Source organism: Acartia tonsa, chromosome 11 (genome assembly GCF_053477335.1).
Source record: "Acartia tonsa isolate MP-2025a chromosome 11, ASM5347733v1, whole genome shotgun sequence".
NCBI lineage: Eukaryota > Metazoa > Arthropoda > Copepoda > Calanoida > Acartiidae > Acartia > Acartia tonsa.
Genome location: NC_137270.1, coordinates 7,532,299 through 7,558,916, shown reverse-complemented (window position 1 = coordinate 7,558,916; position 26,618 = coordinate 7,532,299). Strand labels below are relative to the sequence as shown.

At 32.0% G+C, this 26,618-nt stretch overlaps 1 protein-coding gene across 1 annotated transcript in view; it reads left to right on the top strand.

Moving 5' to 3' along the window:
- Positions 1-26,618, top strand: part of LOC145332161 (glutamate receptor ionotropic, kainate 2-like) — an 82,352-nt gene that overhangs the window by 38,019 nt on the left and 17,715 nt on the right. The window contains exons 7-20 of the mRNA XM_080177114.1: positions 1,951-1,998; positions 5,715-5,769; positions 6,930-7,011; positions 8,821-8,903; positions 9,463-9,547; positions 13,682-13,724; positions 15,314-15,385; positions 16,282-16,361; positions 16,682-16,774; positions 21,195-21,281; positions 22,885-22,933; positions 23,823-23,874; positions 24,277-24,328; positions 26,471-26,574. Coding sequence (XP_080033240.1) covers positions 1,951-1,998; positions 5,715-5,769; positions 6,930-7,011; positions 8,821-8,903; positions 9,463-9,547; positions 13,682-13,724; positions 15,314-15,385; positions 16,282-16,361; positions 16,682-16,774; positions 21,195-21,281; positions 22,885-22,933; positions 23,823-23,874; positions 24,277-24,328; positions 26,471-26,574 — 985 coding nt within the window. The remainder of the gene's footprint in view (positions 1-1,950; positions 1,999-5,714; positions 5,770-6,929; positions 7,012-8,820; positions 8,904-9,462; positions 9,548-13,681; positions 13,725-15,313; positions 15,386-16,281; positions 16,362-16,681; positions 16,775-21,194; positions 21,282-22,884; positions 22,934-23,822; positions 23,875-24,276; positions 24,329-26,470; positions 26,575-26,618) is intronic.

The following is a 26,618-nucleotide window of genomic DNA, read 5'->3' as shown; positions in this document are numbered from 1 at the left end:
AAGTTATAGATTAGTTGTTCATTGGTCATGGGAATCCCTACCAAAAAATGCATAAGTAACATCCGAGCATAAACTTTTTAGCTTATATCATTACCGATAGACAGATTGACTGACAACAGGAGTCTAGGAGATTCATTTATACATAGGACGCATTAAATCTAAAAGCATGGGGGAATGCATTGGCTAGAATAAATTCAGATAAACTTAACAGAATAATTTTAATTTTTTTCAGTTGCGTATTTTATCATGACACTTGAATGTAAAGACAAATGACGATCAATCATGGCGGTATATGGAGGCGTAGATAGAACTAAAATAAGCAAGAAACTCTATTGCCATTTAACCTTTTTATTTACGGATTTAATGTTTATCTGTCTGCAGTTTTAAAATCAAATATTGGAAGTTGGTCAAAGTGTCTCACAGTGCGTATGAAGGTGCTTTGACTTTTGTGTCAGAACCTAAATTGGGACATAGTGCATTTCATTACCCTAGGTTAGGTAACTTCATTTCACTTTTCAATAAAATCTAAAATGCAGCCTTTTGAGAAAATTAGATTTGAAAATTTTAAGTTCAATTTTCATCCACTACTGGTTACCGCATAATCATGACAAGAAAATCAAAGATTAGTAATTTTAAATTTTGAACAACTTTGCTTTTATAAAGTCTGTCATAAAACCTCTCTATATATGAATTATTTAATTTCCGTGACCTTAGCAAAGCAACTGATAAAAATGGCCATGAATCAACTCACTTCAGGGGTGGTTTTATAAAGAACTTTATAAAAGCAAACTTGTTCAAAATTTTAAATAAATAATCATTGATTTTTTTGTCATGATTATGCGGTAACTCCTAGTGGATGAAAATTGAACTTGAAATTTTCAAATCTAATTTTCTCAAAACGGCTGCATTTTAGATTTTATTGAAAAGTGAAATGAGGTTACCTAACCTAGGGTAATGAAATGCACTATGTCCCAATTTTGGTTCTGACACAAAAGTCAAAACACCTTCGAACGCACTCTGGTCTCGTAAAAAAAGGGGACAAATATCTTTTTTTGGCCAAAGTATACCGATTGCAACTTTTGTTCACTTTTTACAAGAATGTAGACTACACGTAGATATTATGACAGGGTAAAAATTGTCGTCAATTTAGGTTGCTATATCTCCTGTCATTTATTGGTTAGTTCGTACATCTAGTAAAAGAGGAAGGGGTTATCGTTATTTTAGCCGGCTACAAGTTTCACTTTGATAGAGCAGCACATGATAATCTGGTGTAAGCTACAAGTAATAATCCATTTAAACAAGGTGTGTGTGTGTGTGTAGCCATAGTTTCTTAGTGTTTGGACCTAAGTAGTCATGGAGAAGGACGAGACACTTTTGTATAGCCACTGGGGCTATCAAGCTCCACGCCCAAGTACATTATGTCTTGACCCGCTGTCTCAAGGGAGCTACTCTTTATTACCTCACCCTCGCCGAGTATGGCAGGTGTCCCAAATTAAGTCACCGTAATGAATGACGCTCTCCGCAGAGGAGCTTGGGATAAGGGTAGTACTGATATTATGTACTTGACTATTGAGTATCCAAACTTACTCAATAATCCCCTTCTTACACAACCAGGGGAAGTTGTGTGAATATGTTCAACTGAGAATTCGAGTTGCCACATGGGGACTTGAACTCGAACTCTCATCACCGTAACTCAGTGCGTTACCACTGAGCTACGACGCCCCAGGTACTTTTACTCAGCTTATACCAACAATGAAATAAATTCGGGGAAAAATCACGAAACCTATACGTGTTTTTCAGCTGTCGTTGGGGGGCAACACATCGTAAAATTAACGACATCTCCATTTGACCCCCAAATATTATTTTATATTTATTTCGCTTGTTGGTTTTACCTTATACCTGACTTTTACTGACTTCCAAATATCTACTTAAATTTTGTATTTATTTTAGAGTTCCAGAGATATAACAAAAGAAGAAGTAGATTGTTCACAATTTAAGGTATATATTAGGGTGGGTCGATTTTGGACATTTTTTTTCTGAGGCCAAAGCGGGGATCTGCAAATGATTTGTATGAGTATAATACACCTCTGGATGATTTAAAATTTATCCTAAGTCTTAAAACCGCTGACGACCAGACATTCAATTGTATAGCTATTTGTAATGGGAGTCAAAAATTTATTGAATCAGAACTATGGCTTCATGGTGCTCCCAGGAAAGACATTGAGGAGTAGAATCAGGAACTTTTGACCGTTTCAAAAAATCTCGTTCCTAGCCTGAGAAAATCTAAAAAACCTCTACAAATTTGACAATTCTCAATAAACCTTTAAAAAATGTGGTTTTTTATTGATTTCTAAGGCTAGGAACGAGATATTTTGAAACGGACAAAAGTTCCTGATTCAGCTCCTCAAGGCCTTTCCAGGGAGCACCATGAAGCCATAGTTCTGATTCAAATGTTTTTTGAATGTCGTCTTTGCATATTAATAAGTAATCAAATAAATTTTTTAGTGGTCGCGTTCTAAAACTCAATTTTGTAAAATTCTTTTTCGGTCAGAAATGTTTTAAAGGTTAATTTTATCTGTTGCATATCCCCTCTTTGTCTAATTCCGATATGAACCCGCCCTAGTATATATACACATATCTTTGTATTAGCGTTGCGGAGCCGTTTGATTTTGGTGCAGCTCTGGCTCCAGCTCCATCTCCTACCTAAAATCAAGAAAAAACTCTACATAATTTTTTCTCTACGTCTATTTTTGACTTTTCGAGGTTTTGTAAGTTCAATTTTTGATAAAAATGGACTTGAAAAACTTAAAAAAGGGCATTTGCACATGACAAAAACAGAGTTACCAAATTATAATTTATAATAAATCTCTTTATTTATTTAGTCCGGAGCCAAAGCCGTTTTTTAATGAAAATTACGGCTCCGGCCAGAGGGGTGCCGCATTACAAGTTTTGTCTTTTGTGGATAACTTTTTTGTCTTTTGAGCTATAGTCGATGTTAAGATGTCTAAATGAGCGTCTCACCATGCTGGATTCACCCACAAAGTCTTTTTTTAACGAAAATTACGGCTCCGGCTCCAGCAAAATATGGCGGCTCCACGGCTCCCGGCTCCGCAACACTGCTTTCTACTAAAATATCTGTATGTCTCCATCCCAAGGACCCTACTCTCAATTTGGTCTTTGAAAATTAACCAATAGTATCGGGATTATCAACAAATCCAAGTAGGAGAGAACAATTTGCTTGCAGACTAAAAAGGTCCTTGGAAAAGGGGGAGGTAGTTATCTGTATATACATAAACTAGAGTTGGCTCGATATAATTATCTCCCTATTGGCTAGTTTTCTATATGCATATCTATTTCTCAATAAATCTATTTTCCTCACCCGGCATTACTATCTAAAAGAAAGTAAATATTTAATAATTTAAATGATTTTTAAAAGATTTTTTTAAATTATATTTTTTTCTTTACATTACCATCACCAAAGGGTTAATGATGATGATTACAATTTTAGTTTAATATTTAAACACACAAAATGTCGCCACAATCGAATTCTTTTAAAACATAGTTTTCTTAAATTTATCATATTATAAATTTAAATTTTCTTTTTTATGATTAGAAATTAAATACATCAATATAAGGTAAATAGCAGGGATAAGGGATGGGAAACGTAGGAAAATATTATTTCAGGCCTATTTCAAGCCTAGGCCTAATAAACCAGTTTTGGGATGACGCAGTGGTTCGTCCTAAACGCTAATAAAAAAGCTGTGTGTGTGTGTGTGTAGATAAAGTATAGAATCAAATTCAGGTAGCTAGTTTAAAGTAAAAAACATAACTTTTTATAAACCTATATATTAATGGCTTTTGTAAAAATGAAGTTTTTTCTCTCCCAAAATTTTTTTATCTTTTCTTTGGTAATTTGAACTGTAAGAAAGCTATCATTGGGTTTCCCTCAGACAGATTTTAGTTTGTATTATTTGCATTTTTATTAATGAGTAAAAATTTTATTTGAAAATTTCATTGCTAATTAAAATTCAAAATAAATAAATAAATATGCACTTGGGTAACATTCTATCAAGTTCTTTGGATACTATAATGTAATGATATATCTGTACTGTGTTGTATTGTACAAAAATTAGGGTTACGGTGTTGTATCAATTCCGTACTAAATTTTTAAAATTCAAAATACAACATCTAATTTATAAACTACCAAATGAAAATTCGTAGCTACCTTCTTTCCAAAAAAATAATCCCGTTATTTTTGTTTTTTCTATATGGCCCTTTTTTAATGTTTAACTCTAAGCAGATTTAATAATTAAACTAATGTGATCTAACACCATTTATATTTATTTTTTCGTTGCAGATGAAATCATTATTTTTTTCTAGAATTGTCTGCTTCTAAAACTTCCGCCAATTGGTGATTGGTTGATATGAAACAAGCCCAAATCACAGAACACTATTGGTTTAGAGCGGTAGCCAATATGAGCCGTCCGCCAGTAAGGTCATTAAATTAGGCAAATGGTAAAAGTTGCATGATCCCTTTCAAAACCAGGCCGAGACCTAATTTATGGCCAGGTTTCCTATCCCTTATCCCTGGGTAAATAGCAACATGAAATGAAAAAAAATGAATTTATTTTTAATAAAGTAAAATAATGGGTCTTATCGTTCTGGGCAATGAGAGTTTATTATGGATTATTGGAGCACTATGAGTTTTAATCATATATTCCTTGGAAAACTTGAGCTCGTTTATAGACATTTATTTCCTATATAGATCTGACATGGATCTTGAAGCAATTAAGCAGGCCGTTTTGTACATGTTAAAAATTGGAAGATTTCATTAAATAAAAGTAATCGCAAATATACTTAGTAAATAATATAGATCAGTTTTTTGACCCTTAGAGTAGTTTCGCTACTAATAAAACTATGCTCCATATGCTTTAAGCAAACTGCATTTTATTATGAAACTATGATAAACAAAGTTGCATAATATTTAAGAATAAGTTATAATGACATTCTAACTATTTTTAAAAGCGAAACTTTCTAACATTTATTGCGAGAACGTCCGTCGGTACCGTATAGCTCTGGTAAATAAGGTAGGTTAAAATCTAGGAGTACAGCTCTAGAGTATAGATGTATTTACAGATTACTATCTGCCTCACTTTTCCAAGGACCTTTTTCGCCTGCTAGCAAATTATTTTCTGCCACTTGGCTGTGTTAATATTCCCGACACCATTGGTTGTGTTTAAAAGACCCTATTGAGAGTCAGAACAAGGTCCATGGGATGTGGACATACAGTTATTATTACCCTTTCTCCCTCTAGTGTTTTACTCTAATGGTGTGGCTCGCAGATTTAAGGCACCACAGGTAGAGGCACCGCAGGGTTACGGACCCCGCACTCTGTGCAAAATCATAAGTAATTTTAGTTTACTTTACTAAAATTATTAAATACGCATCGAATTATTTTGCTCTTGCGATGATAGGGGAAGTTATAACACACTAAAAGTTTCATAGGAAAATATTTATCACAGGGATCATAGGGGATGGGACAATAAATTGATGTCATCCCCAATTATGATAAACAAAATTACCCATTCTATAGATTAAAGTTATTGGTTGAAAAGTATGTATAGTACTAATAAAACTAAAGTTTTTGAGCTACCGAATAAGGGTTATAAAACTTTGGGTACCAGCGTAAAAAACCTACATCCCTGACTTTTTAGGCCTGGAATTCTGGTGCCACGTTCTACAACTATCTCAACTCTGTCAAAATTAAAGGCAAGTTATGAAAAATTTTAGGAAATCTACTCAACAAGTGCATAGGTTGTTTTGTACGTTAGTTTGGCATTATTATCCTCATATAAAAGTAACAGGATCTGTGACTGTCTGTCTGCATCGTAGGATGTTTCTTACCGCTTAACCGATATGGTTTTCCTTTAAAGTGTAGCCGGGGACGGTTTATAGCTATTTTGGTAAATACTCTTCAGTCCCCTCCCCCCCCCCCCACTAGAAGAAAACAGAGCGACGAAGGTCAAATTAATCATGGAATGGACAAACGGTCACAACTATATGATTATGGCATAATATTGGCATAATAATTATAATAATTTGGCATAATATTTATATAAGAAAGAGAAAATATCGAAAAATCAAAGGTAATCACGAAACTTAAAAAGATGAGATTTTTATCTTCTTCAGCATCACCGACAGCTAGACGAATAAAACAATGTATAAACTAGATACGCATAAATCATGGGAATCTTCACTAAAAGACCTCCGTCCTTAGAGACCTATGGGCCCTTGAGGGGGATTAAGTCGATCCCCCATTTTAATTGTAGATTTATAAAGAAAAAATATTTTTTTGAGGGGGGGGGGCATTTTTTCCTAGGGAAGATTTCTCTTTTGACCAAAATTATTATAACCTTATCAAAACCTATAAGAAGCTACACTGTAATGAAGAACTATATCGGTTCTGCGAGATCCTTTGGTAAAAACAGACATACATCCCGTTACTTTATTATAAAGATTAAGAAATTCTGTGTTTTTTTCTGTAAAAAAGTTATCTGCTATTTTCTTTACTTTTATATCCAAATCCAAGATGAATTTACTAATATAATTCAACCTTAAACCAATATAACCCAAAATAAACATTCAACATTTATATTTTTAAACTGTTTTCCTCTTTCGTAATCTATTTTTCTGTCGAACAAGTAGACAATTTCTTGGGTCAAAGTTAATTTTAAATAATACGAGAATAAAAAAAGATTTGATTTATTACTGGCAAAATGATCTAATTGTTATAAAAAAGGAATAAAGTACACTATTTGAGATTTAATATAGCTGAAAATTTGAAGGCAAAAACATATTTTTCAAAAGCTTTTCAGGATAAAAAAATAAAATGACAGGGTAGTTACGCTACTTACAATTATATAATTTAGGGTTAACAGGTGAAATTACATTTGCTAACGGCCAGCGGAATCCAGCAAATCTGTCCATTAACCTTTTCAATTCTGTTACGAGGTCAGCCTAATTTTTTCAGGAGAAAAGCTACTCCAGAAGTTTTACCTGGCATGTCTGTAAAAGTATGTCTACGAACTGTTATGCAATGAAATGTTTTTTTTTGTCGGGAATTTTCCCTTTAAAGATAAAGCCAACCTGGGAGGGGAGGGGTCAGTGTTACATTTGTATTTTATAGGTATGATTGGAAACACTGACATTTCCTTAATTATGCATGAAAATAAAAGTAAAAAAATATCATTAAATTTAGGCACATTAATAGTTATTTCTCGCATCGTATTATAAACGGCTTTCCGCCCCGAGGTGCCGAAGGCACCGGCTAAAAAAACTGGTTTTAATCTTATGATTGTACATTTTTATATTCGTAGAAAGCTGGATATAATACGATGCTAGACATAGTTTTTTCGTTTGGATGAGAACCGGTTCCTATCAACCGGATTCGAATGAATACGAGAAAAATCGTTAAATCGTTACATACATGATCCAATTATTTACCATTAACATATCCCTCTTTTCCTGAAAAAATAACAATCTTGTTATCAAATGACAAAAAGTTTCCCAAAAAATGAAAGCTTATTTATTTTTCAGGGTTTAGGACTAGGATCCTTTAAAGTAAATTGAGATGAGACAATGGACGATAATTTAATGTTCATCCCCAATGATGATAAACAAAATAAAGTATATTAACCAAAAAATAGAATAACAAAACTAGTGTAATTTACAGTCCAATGTCCCCCCCCCCTCTCCCTGATTGGGAGAACCTAAGAAGCTATTTTTACTGCGAATAAATTGCTTATTAATGACTTTAAGTGGATGTGATGTTTTACCAAGAAATATGCAAGAAATATTATTCTCCTCCTGTCTCACTCAATTTCTAATGGCCTAATTTTTGACAAAATAGCAAAAATACGTCGTGTTTATTATGCAATACTATAAACAAACGGGAGGAGCCAATCTTTCCTTTCCTGTTCAAACACCCGGGGTATTAGATTAAGTAACTCCCAGCAGACAACTAGCTCTTTGAATGCACGATTTTTTTTTCTGAAAGTCCTGCCTGTGAATGGTAATGAGTTGGTTCTGCATTTTAGGGATAAGGCATTCACCACATCTAACTATACAAAATGTCGAGCATCTGACATAGCAGCAGTAGTAACAATTTTTAACATGCCTAGTTATGACATGGTGTTGAGCCGAAATTAAAACCCTTCACCTCCCCGACGCCGAGCGGATGCGCTACGTGTTAAGCCACAGTCGCGGGTGGTTGAATAGGATTATTATATTATGCAGCGAAGCTTTTCTATAATTAGGGTCGGTCCGTACGTCCGTCACAAACGGATAGCTTTTTTAGTTAATTTAGGCATGTCAAAATTGTCTTAACGATTTCAAACTTTGCATGGTGATTCCTTTAGTAGTTAGGTACAATTTAGAAAGCGTAGCAACTCTATAATCATTACAAGAATGTCCGTACGTCCATTTTAAACATGTTGATTTTTTTACTTTTTTAACAACAAATTTTTTTGTGATCTTATCATCCGATTGATCTGATTTTTGGTATGTTTATTCCTGGGACAACAAAGTATAATGTTTCAAGCAAAGCAACTCTATAATTAAGTCCTAAAAATGTAAGTATGTCCATAAACATTATCCTGTATCAAGCAGTTTTTCAACAAATTTCCACTTACAATTTTGCTTCAACTCTTATACATTTATATTCAGATTATTCAGTTCTTACACTATATAAGTGTTAATGTCTGTTTGTCCTACAGTTTCAGTGCTTCGCTTTTATGGATGTTGTCATTCTTGTTTTTATAGAAATTACCACAGTGTGGGCAGTTGGACTGAAGACATGGGGCTCAAATTAAAACCAGTTATTCCCTCCATCATTCTAACACAAGGTAAAAGCCTATAGATAGTTGTCAGCGGATAGGAAAATATAAATAATAATAATACAAGGGCACATAAGAGTGGCTTAAGACAGGGATAGGGATTGATTATCTGATTTTTATTTCGTATATACACAATTTTATAATATGAAACATATGTTTTTAATATGGTTGGTTTGCTTATACCAATAACGAAATTAATTCGGGGAAAAATCACGAAACCTATACGTGTTTTTCAGCTGTCGTTGGGGGGCAACACATCGTAAAATTGACGACCTCTCCATTTGCCCCCCCAACTATTATTTTAGATTCATTTTGCTTGTTGGTTATACCTTATTCCTGGTTTATATTACCTCACTAAGTCACTAAGAAGTAGAGCTTGTCTTCTTATTATGGGTTATTTATACATCTTTACTGAAACAGCGTAAAGTGTCTAATAAAAATGACGTCATACAATACAAACAACCAATAATAGGCCAGTATACAATTTACCATTGGTCAATTACAATGTATACTGGCCCACAATTAGGCACTATACGCTGTTTCATCTTCACTTAATACATTTTTTCAGATCACCCGCATTTGTTAGTGGTGACCCAGGTAGAACCTCCATATGTGATGTTTAGCTGTCCACATTGCACTGTCGACCATGAGAGGGACAAAATAATAATTTTTATTTGTTGAAACCCCTGATAAATTTTTAAAAGCGCTAAAAGCAAATATTTTCTGTATTGGTCTGTGCATCCTTTGTAAAATAATAATAATTCCTCTTTTAAACTTCTAGATAACTATCCTTATATTCATTTCTAAATACAGAGAGAGAGAGAGAGAGAGAGAGAGAGAGAAAGAAAGAGAAAAAAATCCAACTAAATACAGAAGATAAAATTTGAGAGTAGCAAGTACAATAATAAACTTTGTAGCTTAGTTGAGTAGTTAGGGGGTCGGGGGTTATTTTTAAATGCGAAGCTTTTCTATAATTAGGGTCGGTCCGTCCGATTTATTTTTATTTGATCTAATTATCCGATTGATCTGCCTTTTGATATGTTGATTCCTTGGACAACAAAGTATAATGTTTTAAGCGAAGCAACTTTATAATCAAGTTCTAAAAATGTAAGTATGTCCAACATTATCCTGTATCAAGCAGTTTTCCAACAAATTTACTTAAATTTTGCTTTAACTCTAATGCATTTATATTTTGATTATTCAGTTCTGACACTATACAAGTGTTAATGTCCGTTTGTCCTTCAGTTTCAGTGCTTCGCTTTTATGGATGTTGTCATCCTTGTTTATTGATGTCTAACCCTACGGGGCCTTTTAATGCGGTGATCATAACCTAAAGGTCCACCCTGTACCCAAAATGACATTAACTTACCCAACCTATGATAAAAAAAATAAATTAACCCACTCTTATTTTTAATTTATTTCATAATGAGTGGAAGGGAATTTTGTGCTCTACAATGCATTTTAAGGTAAACCGCCAAATTAATTAATTAAGTTATTGAAAAGAAATAACACACTAATTTTATAGTAGATGAACTTCTAAAAACCTCGAAATAAGAGCAAATTAACTAAGTTTTAGTTCTAAATTCAGCAGCTAGGTGGTTCAATTTTCTTTATTTAATCCTCCAGAAACATTTGTAAACTAAGAATTTCTGATTTATTTTAGTCATTAAAATACTCAAAATATTCATCTTGGAAAATATTAATTCAAAAGTTTAAAAATAAAATTTTTTTAATCTAAACACATTTTATTGATTATTCAAATGACAGGAAACTTTTTTACAATGTTCTCAACACAAAAGATGTCATGTTTTTTGGTCATGATTGAGGTCATTTTTGGAGCTTTTTAGGCTTTTTACTGCAGCAAAGCTACTCTAAAGCTTGACATTTACATTAGTACTTCTCTCTGCTATATAAAGAGGGATTGTGACGGCTTAAGTTTTTTTGAAAATTCTCTTTACTAAAGAGCATTTATTTTCTCGCCGGTTATAAAAGAAAGACGGCTGAAGTTTTGTGTTTGAATCTTTTCTCATATTAACGCACATGTACTCTATTTCTTACCTGGTCCGTCAGTCTTTCTGTACTACTTAAGGGGATAGTATACAATGACTTTCGCGGAAAAAAGTTTTTATCTTCTACTACCTATAATACAAAGTAGTACGATGTCTGTTCGTCTTTCCGTCTGTCCGTCTTTCTGTCTGTCTGACCCTTAATATCTCAGTTACCACTGAACCGATTGGGCTCTACTCTTCAGGGAATATACCTACTGGTCCTGGGATGGTTTTAAGCTATTTTCTTCGGGGATGGGACACCCCAATCCCCCCCTCCCAAAAAAATGAAAAAATACCCCTCCCCCCAAAAAAAATTAACACCCCCCAAAAATTCTTTTTTTACCTTTTCCTTTTAAATCAAAATAACACAAAAATAGGTAGATTATACCTCTTGGGGCAGAGCCCCTAGAGGCTTGGGGCGCAGCTGCTAGTTTAATACAAAGGCTGATGTTTTGTTGAAATATGCTGACCAATAATATTTAAATAACACTGTCCACAGGTCTATCAGAAATACAGTTTTCTGTGCTTCATGTATAATAAAAGATAGGCTGTTGAATTTTCGTGTGAGGATTCTTTTGACAAAAATCATCGTTACTTAAACTATGTCTATCCGTCTGTCTGTCTGTTATACTTCTGTTTGCCGTGGAGGTATCCTCCTCCAAAATAGTTATAAACCTTCCCGGATCTTCAAGAAGCTTCACTGTTAAGGAGAACCATAAAAAATGTTAGAAAAAAATAAATATAAAATGAGAAATAAGTGTACATATTTTGATATCATTATTGAATACTATGACTTCAATATTAAAAATATATTCAATTTCCGATCTTTTTGAAATCAAATACTTTTAACAAAATTTAATATTGGTATATTTTTACTTACAAAAAAATATTCAAATAAATAACTACCACAAAATTTGTTAAAACAAGGCTCAAAAATACATAAATTGGTTACAATATATAAAAAGGTATTATTTTTAGTGGTGGGAAAATTAACATTTTATAAGCACTACTAAAAAAGTTATTCTTTGCCGAATTACTCTTTGGTAAAATTAAACCCAGGTCGTCGTTAGCACAAAAATTTCAATTCGTAAAAATTAAACCCATGTTGTTCACCGTATACACAAAATTTAAAAACTCTCCTCTGTAAATTTTATTTAATACCTATAATTGCAACAACTTTTTAAAGATGTAAATTTTTTTTTTTTTTTTTTTTTTGGGGGGGGGGGGGTTCAGGGGGGCTTCGCCCCCTGGTGTAGTGGGGTTCCCCTAACCCAATTACTGGTTTTTGTTAAAAAAAAAATAAGAAAAATTTTAAAAATGTTGTTCACCGTATACACAAAATTTAAAAACTCTCCTCTGTAAATTTTATTTAATACCTATAATTGCAACAACTTTTTAAAGATGTAAATTTTTTTTTTTTTTTTTTTGGGGGGGGGGGGGTTCAGGGGGGCTTCGCCCCCTGGTGTAGTGGGGTTCCCCTAACCCAATTACTGGTTTTTGTTAAAAAAAAAATAAGAAAAATTTTAAAAATGTTGTTCACCGTATACACAAAATTTAAAAACTCTCCTCTGTAAATTTTATTTAATACCTATAATTGCAACAACTTTTTAAAGATGTAAATTTTTTTTTTTTTTTTTTTGGGGGGGGGGGGGGTTCAGGGGGGCTTCGCCCCCTGGTGTAGTGGGGTTCCCCTAACCCAATTACTGGTTTTTGTTAAAAAAAAAATAAGAAAAATTTTAAAAATGTTGTTCACCGTATACACAAAATTTAAAAACTCTCCTCTGTAAATTTTATTTAATACCTATAATTGCAACAACTTTTTAAAGATGTAAATTTTTTTTTTTTTTTTTTTGGGGGGGGGGGGGTTCAGGGGGGCTTCGCCCCCTGGTGTAGTGGGGTTCCCCTAACCCAATTACTGGTTTTTGTTAAAAAAAAAATAAGAAAAATTTTAAAAATTTGGAAATTGGGATTTTTTTATTTTTTGGGGGGTTGGGTGTCCCATCCTCCTAGAAAATAGCCTAAAACCACCGGAGGACCAGTAGGTATATTCCCAGAAGTGTAGAGTCCAATATGTTTAGCAGTTACTGAGATTTTACCAAAAATGTAAAAAAAAATTTTTTGGGGGGGTGGTTTTTTTAGTTTTTGGGGGGGTTGGGGGTGTCCCACGCCCCAGGAAAATAGATTAAAACCATCACAGGACCAGTAGGTATAATCCCTGAAGAGTAGAGCCCAATCGGTTCAGCGGTTACTGAGATCTTAAGCTTCAGACGGACAGACGGACAGACATCAAGCTATTTGTATTATAGATAGAAATTTGGGTATAGTCCCTTTCGTGACAACGCCTCTTAAGGGGCGTTTCGTCGTATTAAAGTAGCCGTAGCCGCAGGGGCTAGAAATAGGGGACAATCTACTGTGAAAATACGACGAAACGCCCTTTAAGAGGCGTAGTCATAAAGGGGACTATACCCGAACGTTTTTGTGATTTCCATTAAGATTAGGTTTCTAATGTTTTTTCAATAATTTTAGATTAAAGTTAAAAAAATTATTTCACGTTTTCAATGTATTTTTCAATGATTTTTAAACAAAGATAAAAAATCTTTCAAGTGAAAAATTAAAGAGAGAAAAAAATCCTCCTATGAAGACATCCAATAATGTTTATGCTAAACTTTCTAGTGCTCTAGGTAAAAATAAAAAAAATATAATTTTTAAAATTTAATTATTATTATTTTGTGACCTCAGATATTCTGGGTTCTGTATTGATCTACTTCAAGAAATCAGTAAGGTAATATTTATTTATCACATCGTATTATAAACAGTTTTCTGCGGATATTAAAATGCCCGAGAGCCTATAGGCACGGGTAAAAAAGTGGTTTTGATCTTATGGTTTTATATTTTTATATTAGTGTAAAACTGGACATAATACTATAAATAAAATCACGATGATATACATAATTTTTCAGTGTGGATTGAGAACTTGTTATAATCAACCAGATATTAATAGTACGTCAATTTTAAACATGTTGATTTTTTTTTACATTTTTAACAACTAATTTTTATGTGATATAATTATCCGATTGTTCTGATTTTTGGTATACTGATTCCCTGACAACAAAGTACAATATCATAAGCGAAGCAACTCTATAATCAAGTCCTAAAAATTTAAGTATGTCCATAAACATTATCCTGTATTAAGAAGTTTATCAACAAATTTACTCACAATTTTGCTTTGATTCTTATTCATTTATATTCTAATTTTTCAGTTTTAACACTATACAAGTGTTTATGTCAGTTTGTCCTACCGTTTCAGGGCTTCGCTTTTATGGATGTTGTCATCCTTGTTTTTACAAAAAATATAGACAGACATGTTACAAGTCCCCAAAGACTGGAAAAATAATTATTAACTTGTCATTTATATGTCCAATAAGAACAGAATTACAGGGATAGGACCATGGATGATAGATGATTCCCAAGTTTTTTATATTTGTTGGGGAGATTAAAGAGTTGTAGATTGATTTGAGCGTTACTGTTTTAGCCATTATTGAAATGACTGACCAGATAAAAAATGTTTGCAATAATACCTAAAAGTGTTTTTTAGTTTTCCTCAAAATAACATTTAAGAGTTTAAGAAGCTTATACAGCTGTTATAGCGTCTATAGCTGTAGCTTTAGTTTAACTCAATAATTTCATATATTCATTTATATTTTTATTATAATGTATATCTTTTTAAAAGCGAAGCTTTTCTATAATTAGGGTCGGTCCGTCCGTACGTCCGTACGTCCGTAACGGATAGCTTTTTCCGTTAATTTAGGCATGTTAGAATTGTCCTATTGATTTCAAATTTTGCATGATGATTCCGTTAGTAGTTAGGTACGATTTAGAAAGCGTAGCAACTCTATAATCATTACCAAAATGTCCGTACGTCCATTTTAAACATATTGATTTTTTTACTTTTTAACAACAAATTTTTATGTGATCAAATCATCGGATTGATCTGATTTTTGGTATATTGATTCCTGGGACAACAAAGTATAATGTAATAAGAGAAGCAACTCTATAATCAAGCCCTAAAAATGTAAGTATGTCCATAAAAATTATCCTGAATCAAGCAGTTTTACAACAAATTTACTTACAATTTTGCTTTGACTCTTATAAATTTATATTATGATAATTAAGTTCTAACACTATACAAGTGTTAATGTCCGTTTATGGATGTTGTCATCCTTGTTTTTTCAAGACGCATGTCGAGTTTTAATTTTCTTATTTATACACGGAAGAAAAATAAAAAGATGCTAAGGGCGAAACCGCTAATAATGATATGTTTGGATTTGTTCCTATTATTGAGCTGTACACTTTTTTCGTGTTTTGTTTTAGATAGCGAAGTTCACTTATACCATCTACACGGTTCCTGATAACAATTATGGTGTTTATAATCCAGTTACAAAGGTAATAAGGATAATTGTGTGTAACTGGACAAAGTGTTACGTCATAAAAATGAGGGATTATCCATCTCTTTTTCAATGGTTTTCTTTCCCTGTTCTCAACTCCCTCATTTTTATGACGTTACACGGCTGATTTTTGAGACACTTTGTCCTGCTATTTAAGTTAAAAAGCAATACCATTAACAAGCTAACAAGTTTAGGTTTGGTTAGGTAAATATCAATGATTTCCCCGCAGTGCTAAGAAATTGGCCCCGCAGAGTTAAAGCCAGCCGCAGGGGCTAAAAATATGAGAAAAGCTACTGTGAAAATATGATTCCATGATCTAAAAGTCAAAAATATATAGAAAATAAAAAGATAATTTTCAGTGTAAAACATTTTGAAATTTGTTTTTCAAAATAGATAAATGATATTAAAGGGTTTAATTATCATTGAAAATAACTAACTTTTTAGAAATTTTCGAAAAATAATACTAAAAATTAAGAACATTAGCTGGTTGCAGTAATAGATTAATGTTTTAAAGGTAAAAACAAATTGTCTTCCATTGAACTGTTTAGATAAAATATTGATAAATTAATGGTATCTGATTTATTTCAATCATTTCAGAAGTGCATATAAATTTTGTTAAAATCAGAGAATATTATTCAATTTACATTTTTACGTTAAAATATTCAAATAAATTTGAAAATTGGGTAAAATGTTCGATTTAAAAAAAATGATGAAAGTGCATAAAAATATAATTTATAATTTTGTTTGCCTAATAATCCTAGGATTCCCCATTAAAAAAAATCTTTTTTAAACGAAGAATAATCAAAATTGAGGTACTGATCTTGTGTATACATCGCCTCTTGTCATAAGGGGCGATCACCGACCTTTGACTTTGACTTTACCCAAACTTTTCAGGAATGGAATGGAATAGTACGAGAATTGTTGGACAGAAAGGCTGATATTGCTGTTGGCTCAATGACCATAAACTTTGCAAGGTTTCTTTGTTTGTAGAAAAGCTAAACTACAATGAACGACGTCTGTAAGTCTGTGCAGTTCTAAGGAATTGCACAAAGTTTTTAACAATCTACAAAGAAGCTTTTTTAGTCATACTGGCCTATCATTGGTTAATCAAAATGCATACCGGCCTGTTATTGGTGATTTAGTCTGTGTATATAAAATTATTCATTTGTATTGCATGAGGTCATTTTTTTATAGGGATTATAAACAGCTTCATCTACAGACATCTTTTTGATAGCTGGGTTGACAGACAATATTTATACAGTAGCTGGGCTATTAAAAGTCTATCTTTTTTTAGAGAGAATGTAATTGATTTTACAAAGCCCTTCATGAACCTGGGTATCTCTATTCTATTCAAGCGCCCAGAGGAACGAGCGGTCAGACTCTTCAGGTAACATCATAAAAAGGGGAAAGTAAAAGGGGGGGGGGGTGATAAATGGACAAGGAATTGAGATAAATTCAAATGGGGAAAGTTATTGACACATTTAGGGGGAGGAAAAAGAATAAACTTAAAAAGAAAGAAATAAAAGTAAAAAGAATGAAGAAATAAATGGAAAAGTTGAAATAAAATAAATTTTAAAAAGGGTAGAGAGAAATATAAAAAATGGAAAAAGTACATACAAATAAAAGAGAATTTAAAATAAAAAGATAGAACTGAGTAAGGGTTAGTTGTTGTAATGTAAATTATTTAGGTAAATAAGTATACTTGGCTAGTATGCTCTTGATATCTTTTTAAATCTTTGCCTGTACTGTTCACTATTCAAATCTTGACAAAATTTTCCATATTTCCGTAAAATTTAAATAAGATTTACATTATTTCAAAATATCTTTTTACAAGTTTTCTTTTTACTCGAGGCTTAAAAGTTTAAATAAAATAATATGCTATCTTTTACTATAATAGGTGAAAGATGGAAACAATTTTCCATTCTTTAGGTGTCATCTAAATATATAATTTTCTTTTTTAAAAATTTGTAAAGCTTGTTAATGTGTATATATTTAGAAATAAATGGGGTATTCCTGTCCAGTTTTTTGTTTAGGAATGAATATTTCTTACCCGAGGGAATAAATGATGGACCGATAGGTCATCATTTATTCATGAGGGTAAGAAATATTCATTCCTAAACAAAAAACTGGACAGGAATATCATTCTCATTTAAACAAAAAACTCATTTTTTTATGCTAAAATGTGGTTTAATTTTGGTTTTTAATTTTCATTTATTTCCCGGCTATGATCATTTTTATTATTACTTTCTTTCTTTTAGTAATTAATAAAAATTATAAAATCTTCCAAAAAAAATTTAAAATCTTCTAAAATCATACCAGGGATATAAATGAGATACCAGGGATATAAATGAGATACCAGGGAAATAAATGAATATTTACATCCACTATTTAAGGGGTTGTTTATATGGGAATGAGTATTTCTAAACAAATTCCACGATATCAAAGAAAATTAAATGATTTGGTGTGCTGACTACTTTTTAAGAAACATCATTTTATATTTTGAAGAGGAAGGATCATTCCCATACAAACATTAAACACCTCATAAAATTGCAATAGGAAAAATCCATTTCTTTCCTAAAAGGTCTTAATTAAATTCTAAAAGCTTTGATAAAATATTTCAAACCTCTTGCAATCATGATCCTCGGGGAACAAAAAAAAAACAATTTCTTTGACAAAGGGCCTAAATTGGAAGATTTTAAAAAAGTGTTTAGAAAATTTTTAAAATTCTAATCAAAATTCTAAAAATGTCAGGGAGAGTATTGGTCGCTAGATGAAAGGAAAAAAATAGAACCTGTTTTTTAAATAAAAAGGAGTTTTTGTTTGTATAGGAATATTTTTCCCTTGGGCAAAAAATATTAATCCTTTGCCATGGTAGTTAATAGAAATGATACATTTCCATCCTTTCAACTTTTCTCAAAATATTCTATACAAATTTTACTTTTTCAAGGAAAAAATGTGTAAAATTCTCATAAACATAGATAAATAGTTTTTATAAGAAAACGTAGATAAAATACTTTGTACCGAAAAAGTTGATAGCAGAAACAGCCCCCCCACAGTGGGATTTTTGGTCATTTTTTAAATTTCCTCAATTTTGAGTTAAATGTCCCAGGGGCTAGTATTACCATTCAAAAGTTGCCATGCAACAGATTTTTTTATATACTACAAAATTAGGCAAAATACAGCCGTTTTGCTGAACGTGGTCAAAGGAATATTTTTAAAAAGTGAATTTTTTCATTAAAATCATCATACATTGCTTTTCCTACTTTTTCCTAGAATAAATTGGTGTAAAAATCTGATCAAATGATATGTAACAATAATTCATTGATATAGACAGATGTTTCTACTTTAAAATGCAAATAAAAATAAGAAAAGTTGTCATAAATCTGTAATTTAAAATCCAAGAACACCTAATATTGCATCTTAAAATAACATGTATTTTTTACGTTTAAAGGTTTTTCTAACTTGGGGCTACGAGGTGCCAAAAGTTATTTAGGCCCTGATTAAATTCAAGTATTCATAATTCAAGATTAGTTCATAACTCTTGGCACCTCGTAGCCCCAAATTAGAAATCCAGCTTAGAAAATAGATACTGTGAAGTTGTATTAATATAAATTAAATACCATTATGAAGTCAAACTACTAAAAATTGATATAATTTAATAACACATATTTAATCTTTAAAGGTTACCTTTCCGTTTTTAATAGCGAAGCTATTCAGTAAATGATACGTCCATCTGTCGGTACATCTGTCAGTTAGAAACATTATTAGGGAAAACGTAAATTTCTCGGCTGCTATTTAAAAGACTTTATTACCATACTAAGAAGCATCCAGATTATAATTTACTAAGTCCTTCAGTCTATCGGTAATGGTCTGACAACCAGTTGATTTATATTTGAACAAGGATGACAAAATTCATAAAAGCAAAGCTCTGAAACGGGGTGACAGACAAACATTAACTCTTGTAGAGCGTGAATATGTAAAATATATATAAATAAGTCTTGTCAAAATTTTGCCTAAATTTGTTGCAAAAGTTCTTAAATATAAAATTAAGGGTATATGGACATTGTTAGGAATTGATTATAGAGATGCTTTGTTTATAATATTGTACTTATAATATAAGTTAAAAATCAACATTAACGTATGGACTTTCTGATAATTATTATAGGGTTGATATGCTTTCAAAATCGTACAGAACTAATACAGGAATCAATAAAACAATTCTAACATGCCTAAGTTAACAAAAAAGGTAACGTTACAGACGCAGGGACGTACGGACTGACCCTAATTATAAAAAAGCTTCGCTGTAATTTTAGATAGACAGCTTTTTTGGTGGGGAGAGGGGTAAAGATTTACCTCATTGATGGTAATCTACTCTATATAAAACTTACGTCTGCACCATCTATATTCGAAGGGATATGGAAGGGCAGAAAAATAGCTTAAAACAATACCCAGGCTAATAAAAATAAAATAGCCTAAAACCATCCTATAAGAAGCTTCCCTCTAAAGAAGAACCATATCGGTTCAGTGGTTAGTGAGATCCTTTGCTACACACAAAAAAAGCTTAGTACTTTATATTATAGGATAAATTGAAAACATATATAGAATGATTATTATGAAATAGTAATAGGAACAAGCTGCTCAATTTTTCTAAATGTGCGTATGTCTTCCTTTCTGTATTTCTGAAACATTTAAATTAAATTTGATTAATAAGCCACTATTTTTTTAATGTCAGTCCTTTAACTTTGTTTAAAATACTTGATTTATATTGTTCTTTCCTTTCAATGCCCTTGGTTTCTAAATTTAATAGTAGTCCCTGAATCCACATTCATTTACTGTAGTTAACACCTAACTTTTCCATCCAACTATTTAAATTTGAAAATTACAAGGATGACAACATCCATTAAAGCAAAGCTCTGAAACGGTGGGACAAACGAACATTAACACTTATAGATTGTCATAACTAAATAATCAGAACATAAATGTATAAAAGTTTAACAGAATTGTAAGTAAATTTGTTTAAAAACTGAATAATTACAGGATAATTTTTAGGGACATTGTAATAGGACTCGGCTGCCTATATACCTCAGGAAAACCTTTTACAATTTTAAATATCAACTGAAAGTTTGAACCTGACCCAAGTTTGACAATCCCTTTTATCAAAAATCTTTTAAAGCATCAAAGTTGGTTAAATTTTACAGCTTAGTCACAGCTGATGCGCAGCTGCCGAGCCCTGTATACTATTTATTGAAAACTTAGAAGCATATATAATATATATTAATCATATATGTACAACTTAAAACTCTTCAAAAGTTTTAATTGAGGTCTAAGTTGATGTTAAAAAAATTTTCTTTTTAACAGAATAATATTAGAAATTTCGATTTTTGAACTATATGAGTAGAGTAGTTCTCTAGGGACATTTTTCTTATTAAAATCACAATAATATGTATATAATATATTATATACATAAGCTATAACCTGTATATGAAAGATTTTAACTTTATTTTTAGATAAAATAAGCTTTTGTTGGCATTTATGACTCATAAAGTTAAAAAATCCCCAAATCAGCCAAAAAACCCACTGTGCCCCCCCCCCCCTCTTTTTTTAATTTAGAAAAGTGGTAAGAATAAGGCACCAAATGTCTTAAAACCATCTCACGGCTTATAACTAAAACCTAAGTTAATATTCCCTATAAAGGACAACTCCAACAGTTCAGTATCCTAAAGCTTAAAACAATTTTTTTTCTCAATAGCATTAACTAAAACTAATAAGCTATGATATATATAGATTTATATAGGATTTTTATTTAGTTTTATGAACCCCTTGGCTGTAGATATCTGGATTTACATACTTCTGGCCTATATTTTGGTTTCAATTACAATTTGGATTGTCGCTAGGTAAGTTTTTTCAAATATGCGCAGCTGCTCCATAACTTAATTTATCTGTTCGTCTGTTTATCCCAAGGTTATGGGTTTATATACTTCTGGATCCATTTTGGTTTTTAATTCTATATCCATTTCCATAAAATAACCCCATCTCTCGTAAATTCATCTATTCTGATCAATCCTAATAATTTGAGAATTTATATAATTAAAGCTTTAAATGCAAAACATTCAAATGAAATAAAATTGCAGAATTTCTGCCATTATCCTTTATATAATGTGCTGTATTGGTATTGAACAAGGGTTTAAATGCACTGTTTGGTTAGGGTTTAGTAGAAATTACAGAGAGGAAAGGAACACTGGTTGTTTATTACACTAGTCCTAAAAGCTTTATAATAGTGTTTTCTTATTCGTTGGCTCAATAACTTTGGGGACATTTAATAAATTTTTATTTGTTTATTAATTTATCGGCCATTGTCTCATCCCTTAGATTTCTGGGAAATTAAGCACTTTAGGAGAAATTGAGTAATTTCTGGTAAGACCGACAATCATACAAAATTAATTTAAACAGAATTATTTTAGAACCGGGGAGCTATACTAAAAAACCATGTATAGCAGACAATTCCCCATGAATATTAAAATAAAAATCATAAAATTAATATCAGTTTTGTTAGCCCAAACATTCGGTTCCTCGGGGCTAACAAAACTGGTTTACATCTTATGATATTTATTTTAATATCCACGGAAATATGTCTAATATATAATACTCCATTGATTTAATCATTCATCAACTAAATAGGTGTTAAAACTTTTTACTAATGATAGTTTTGTGTGAAATTAACATATGCTTTGAATATATATTTTGGTGATTTTTATTTTTTTTTATTTTTAGTAGCGAAGCTACTCTATAATTCTCTTTATATGACCTTGCGTCAGTTAGTACGTAACGCTTGTGATTTTCTCGGCTGCTTTTAAAGAGAATTTTAGGGGTGTAACCGCTAGCTAAAGATAGGCTATTAAAACTTTAGCTATTCATAAATGAAATTACTGTCCGAAAAAAAATACCCAATCGCTTTCACTTATGAAGTGAGGTAATGTAAATTAGTTGCAAGTGGGTTGGATTAACAGTAGCGTTGCTATTTTGTTGGATCCAGGGAGGGAGGGAGGGGTCATTGTACTGTACACTAATACCCAAAGTTTTATTATAACCTTCTCACGTTAGTTACTTTATTGTATTTTGATTGGTCGGTTGAAAATAAAAGTATAGAAACTTTACACTAATAATTTTAATTTATAGAACGGGCAATTTATCGTCTATTGTCTTATCTCTTATCACTGGAAGGACCGTTTATTTTCTGAGATAAGAGACAAGTGATTTTTTGTCTTTACATATACCAAGATATTTTTCCTATAGAACAATAGACGAAAATTTATTCTGCCAACCACAGATTTTTGTTAATTCTTCTCATAATTTTTTTAGTGTTCTAAAAGTGGAGGCCTTTTCTGCCTAATAGCCATACACCTGTCCTTAACTAATATAAGCCTTTTCCACAAATTGTGGTCTCTTAGGATCAGCTGTTTACGAGATTTTATGTACACTTGCTTTAATGTTATTTAGGTTTTCTCCGCATGAATGGTCGAACCCTCATCCTTGTGTTGATACAGGAAATTATAATCATTATTGCTGCGCTAGATAAAACATTTTTTTGTTCTTGTTTTATATTTTGAAAGGAATTTTACCTAGTCTTGAATTAGATATCCACATATTTTTTATCTACAATATAGAGAATTGGGGGAAAAATCTCAAAATAAATAAGGTACCTTTTGTTTAACAAGGATGACAACATCTATAAAAGCGAAGCTCTGAAACTATTAGACAAACGGACACAAACACTTGTATAGTGTCAGAACTGAATAATCAGAATATAAATGAATAAGAGTAAAAGAAAAATTGCGAGTAAATTTATTGAAAAACTTCTAGATACAGGATAATGTTTATGGACATACTTACATTTTTTAAGACTAGATTATAGAGTTGCTTTTCTTATAATATTGTACTTGTTGTCCCAGAAATTAGTATACCAAAAATCAGAACAATCGAATAATTAGATCACATAAAAATTTGTTGTTAAAAAACTAAAAAATCAACATTTTTAAAATGGACATACGGACATTCTGGTAATGATCATAGAGTTGCTACGCTTTCTAAATCGTACCTAACGACTACAGGAATCACCATGCAAAGTTTGAAATCGATAGGACAATTCTAACATGCCTAAATTAACGAAAAAAGCTATCCGTCTCGGACGGACGGACGTACGAACCGACCGACCCTAATTATAAAAAGCTTCGCTATTAAAATTGTAAATAATACAATAATAACCGCCACCCCCTAATTGATACTGTTAAAACAAATCAAAGAATTGGGGACAGGGTGTGGGGAACCCCTTTTGACCTCCCCCCCCCCCTCCCCCCGTTGAACTAATAAACTTTCTATTTATATGTAAACATTTCAATGCTGTACAGCAGCAATAATGAATTTCTTGTACAACAGGATGTGTTGTTCAAAATGACTTCACTCTGGCTAATAGTTTCTGGTTTGCTATAGGTAAACTAATTTTGTTATCATAGTTTGACAGACTAACTGACAGACTAAAAGACATTAGCTTGACAACTAGGATAAAAAATAAAATAAATATAAGTGTGTTTTGCAAAATGCTCTGAAAGTGATCCTAATGTAGAGATGGGTGGATTTACAGAAAGGCGGACAGACATTTTACAAAGACAGATAGATAAATTGTCAGAAAGATGGATAGACTAGACATATCACATAATAATATAGATAAACTGTCAGACAGATGGACAGACGTTTCTCATAGACAGATAGATAAAATGTCATACAGATTGACATAACGTCAAACGAACAGACAGGCAAACAGAAAAACTTACAAATAATTAAACAGACGGACAATCCCAAGTATACGATAAATTGTAATACAATTTTTTTCAGGAACGCTAATGCAGCAGGGATCAGACCTTAACCCGAAAGCTGCTTCAACAAGGTTGGAAGCTGTTTCTTTATAGGGCGCAAAGGCTAATATTTGGCGGCTTGGCGGCTGCTGATTTAAATTTGGTGGCTTTCACCTTTAAATTCGCAAAAATTAAAGAGCTGCCGAGTAAAAATATTTAATATTTCCTACTTTTGCAAGCAATTAACACTTCAATTGCACAAGCCTTTCTACAGTCCTAACTAGTAATGAGATTCGCCTGTTATATGGTTAAGCCATGCATCCAAACACTTTCCTATTAATATCAAGTATCTGACATAGTAGCGGTAAGAACAACTTTTAACGTTTTTAGTTAAGAATTAGTTTTTCGCCGTGAGTCGAAACTCTATTATCTTAAAGGTTAATACAATTAACGATAAATTAATTTCACCACTAATTATGATAAGCAAAATTATCCCTTCTGTAGATCAAATAATTTTGAACAGTTCTAGTTTGTACAACCCAATTAATAAGTCCCCAATGTTTTGGAGTCGGCGAACGTGTTAAAAAATCTTTGGTTGCCAGTATAATTTAGTGTTCAAATTCCTCTCCCTCCCAGTGTTGTTTTTATAGTCTCTGAGATAAATGTTCTGTATCCACATTGTTATGGATGTATTGAAGTAGGGATTTAAAATATGTTTGAGAGATCTTTAGGATAAATCTTTACTATTATCTTTATGTTTTTAACAAGTTCTACGCTTAGTAGCGCAGCAATAACAAAATAGTAGTTCTTTTCTGTGAGTATGTACCGAAGGATCTCAATAACTACTAAACTGTATTGGTTCTCCTTTATTGTGTAGCTTTTCAGGGGTCCTGGGAAGGTTTAAATCTATTTTGTTGGAGGGTAACACATTCCCCAGAGCAATCCCCTCCCCCCCCCCCTAAAAAAGGAAATACGAGACATAACCTATTCAGCATAAAGAGAAACAATACCATGTTATAAGAATCTAATTCTACAATGATGTGAGCATTGCTAATAGACCGACTGAAAATTTAAAGTGTAGCTTCGCAACCAAGAAGAGTGCTTTCCTTTAAAGTGTCTAGCGAGCAATGAACTCCACCTCCCGTTATTTTTAAATTAAATTAAAAATATGAGGAATAATTTTTCTCTCTCTATGCTTTAACCATGTGGAAGCCTATAACTGCAATGCCTTAGCCATGTTTGGCTACCTTTAAACAATGTAGCCTACACTTACTTAGCCTAAGGTACCCCCCATGATCCACCCACTTTATTTTCAATTTATTAAAAAGGGTGGAGGGGGTACTGTACCCATGCAGACATCTAGAGGAAAATCGCCCAAAAAGTTTGCAAAGATCTTTAGGATAAATCTTTTTATGATGATACCTATACAGTATACAGTATATATAAGACTGGAGAATGGAATAATAATCCATAGTCATTTATACCAGGAATATTAAGTATTATAGCTAAAGCCTTCCTCTCATCACGAACACTATTAACTTCTTCGGCTGCAACTAGTATAACAACTGGTATACAACTGGTATAAACTTATTTCCTACCTACTGAACCACCTACTTGTTTTTGTTTTGTTTCTAAAAACTTATTTCCAAAAGATTTATTTTTATTTTTAGAACAATCAATCAATTTATTTAAGAAAGTCCGAATATAGAAAGAAATGAAAATGAAAAATGAGATATGAAATGAATATTCCATCCTGTCAGTCATTACCAAATGTGTGACAATGGATATATGATATACAGGGATATATTGAAAATTTGTCTTCAATTAGGTTTGCTAATATGGACCTCATTTATTAGTCAGCTCGTTCATCTAGTAGGAAGCAAGGGGACGGGGTAAAGTGGATGGTTGAGGGGTATTGTTATTTTAGCCAGCTGCGAGCATCACTTTAATCCATAGTTCATGAAAATCTGGTGCAACTTCCAAATAATAATATATCGATTTGTGTTAAAGAAATTTTGACATAAACTTAATTTACTTTCACTTATAGTAATTTTATTATATTTAATCTTTCATATCATTGTCAATATATTTTCTTTATAAAGTACAAATTTTTTTTTGGAAAAAAATAAAATAAGAGGGACTTCCTTAAACAGAGAAAATTTCAACAAATGACAGACAAACGGACAATAACTTTTTGGAGTAGATTTTACACTAAAATTAATAATTTTTTCCAGGATTATTGGTGGGATATGGTGGTTTTTTACTCTGATAATCATCAGTTCATACACCGCTAATTTGGCAGCTTTTCTTACGGTGCAGCGGATGGCTACTCCAATAGGTAAAAATATGATGGTGCATTCACGCAAAGTGCATGTTGTGCCC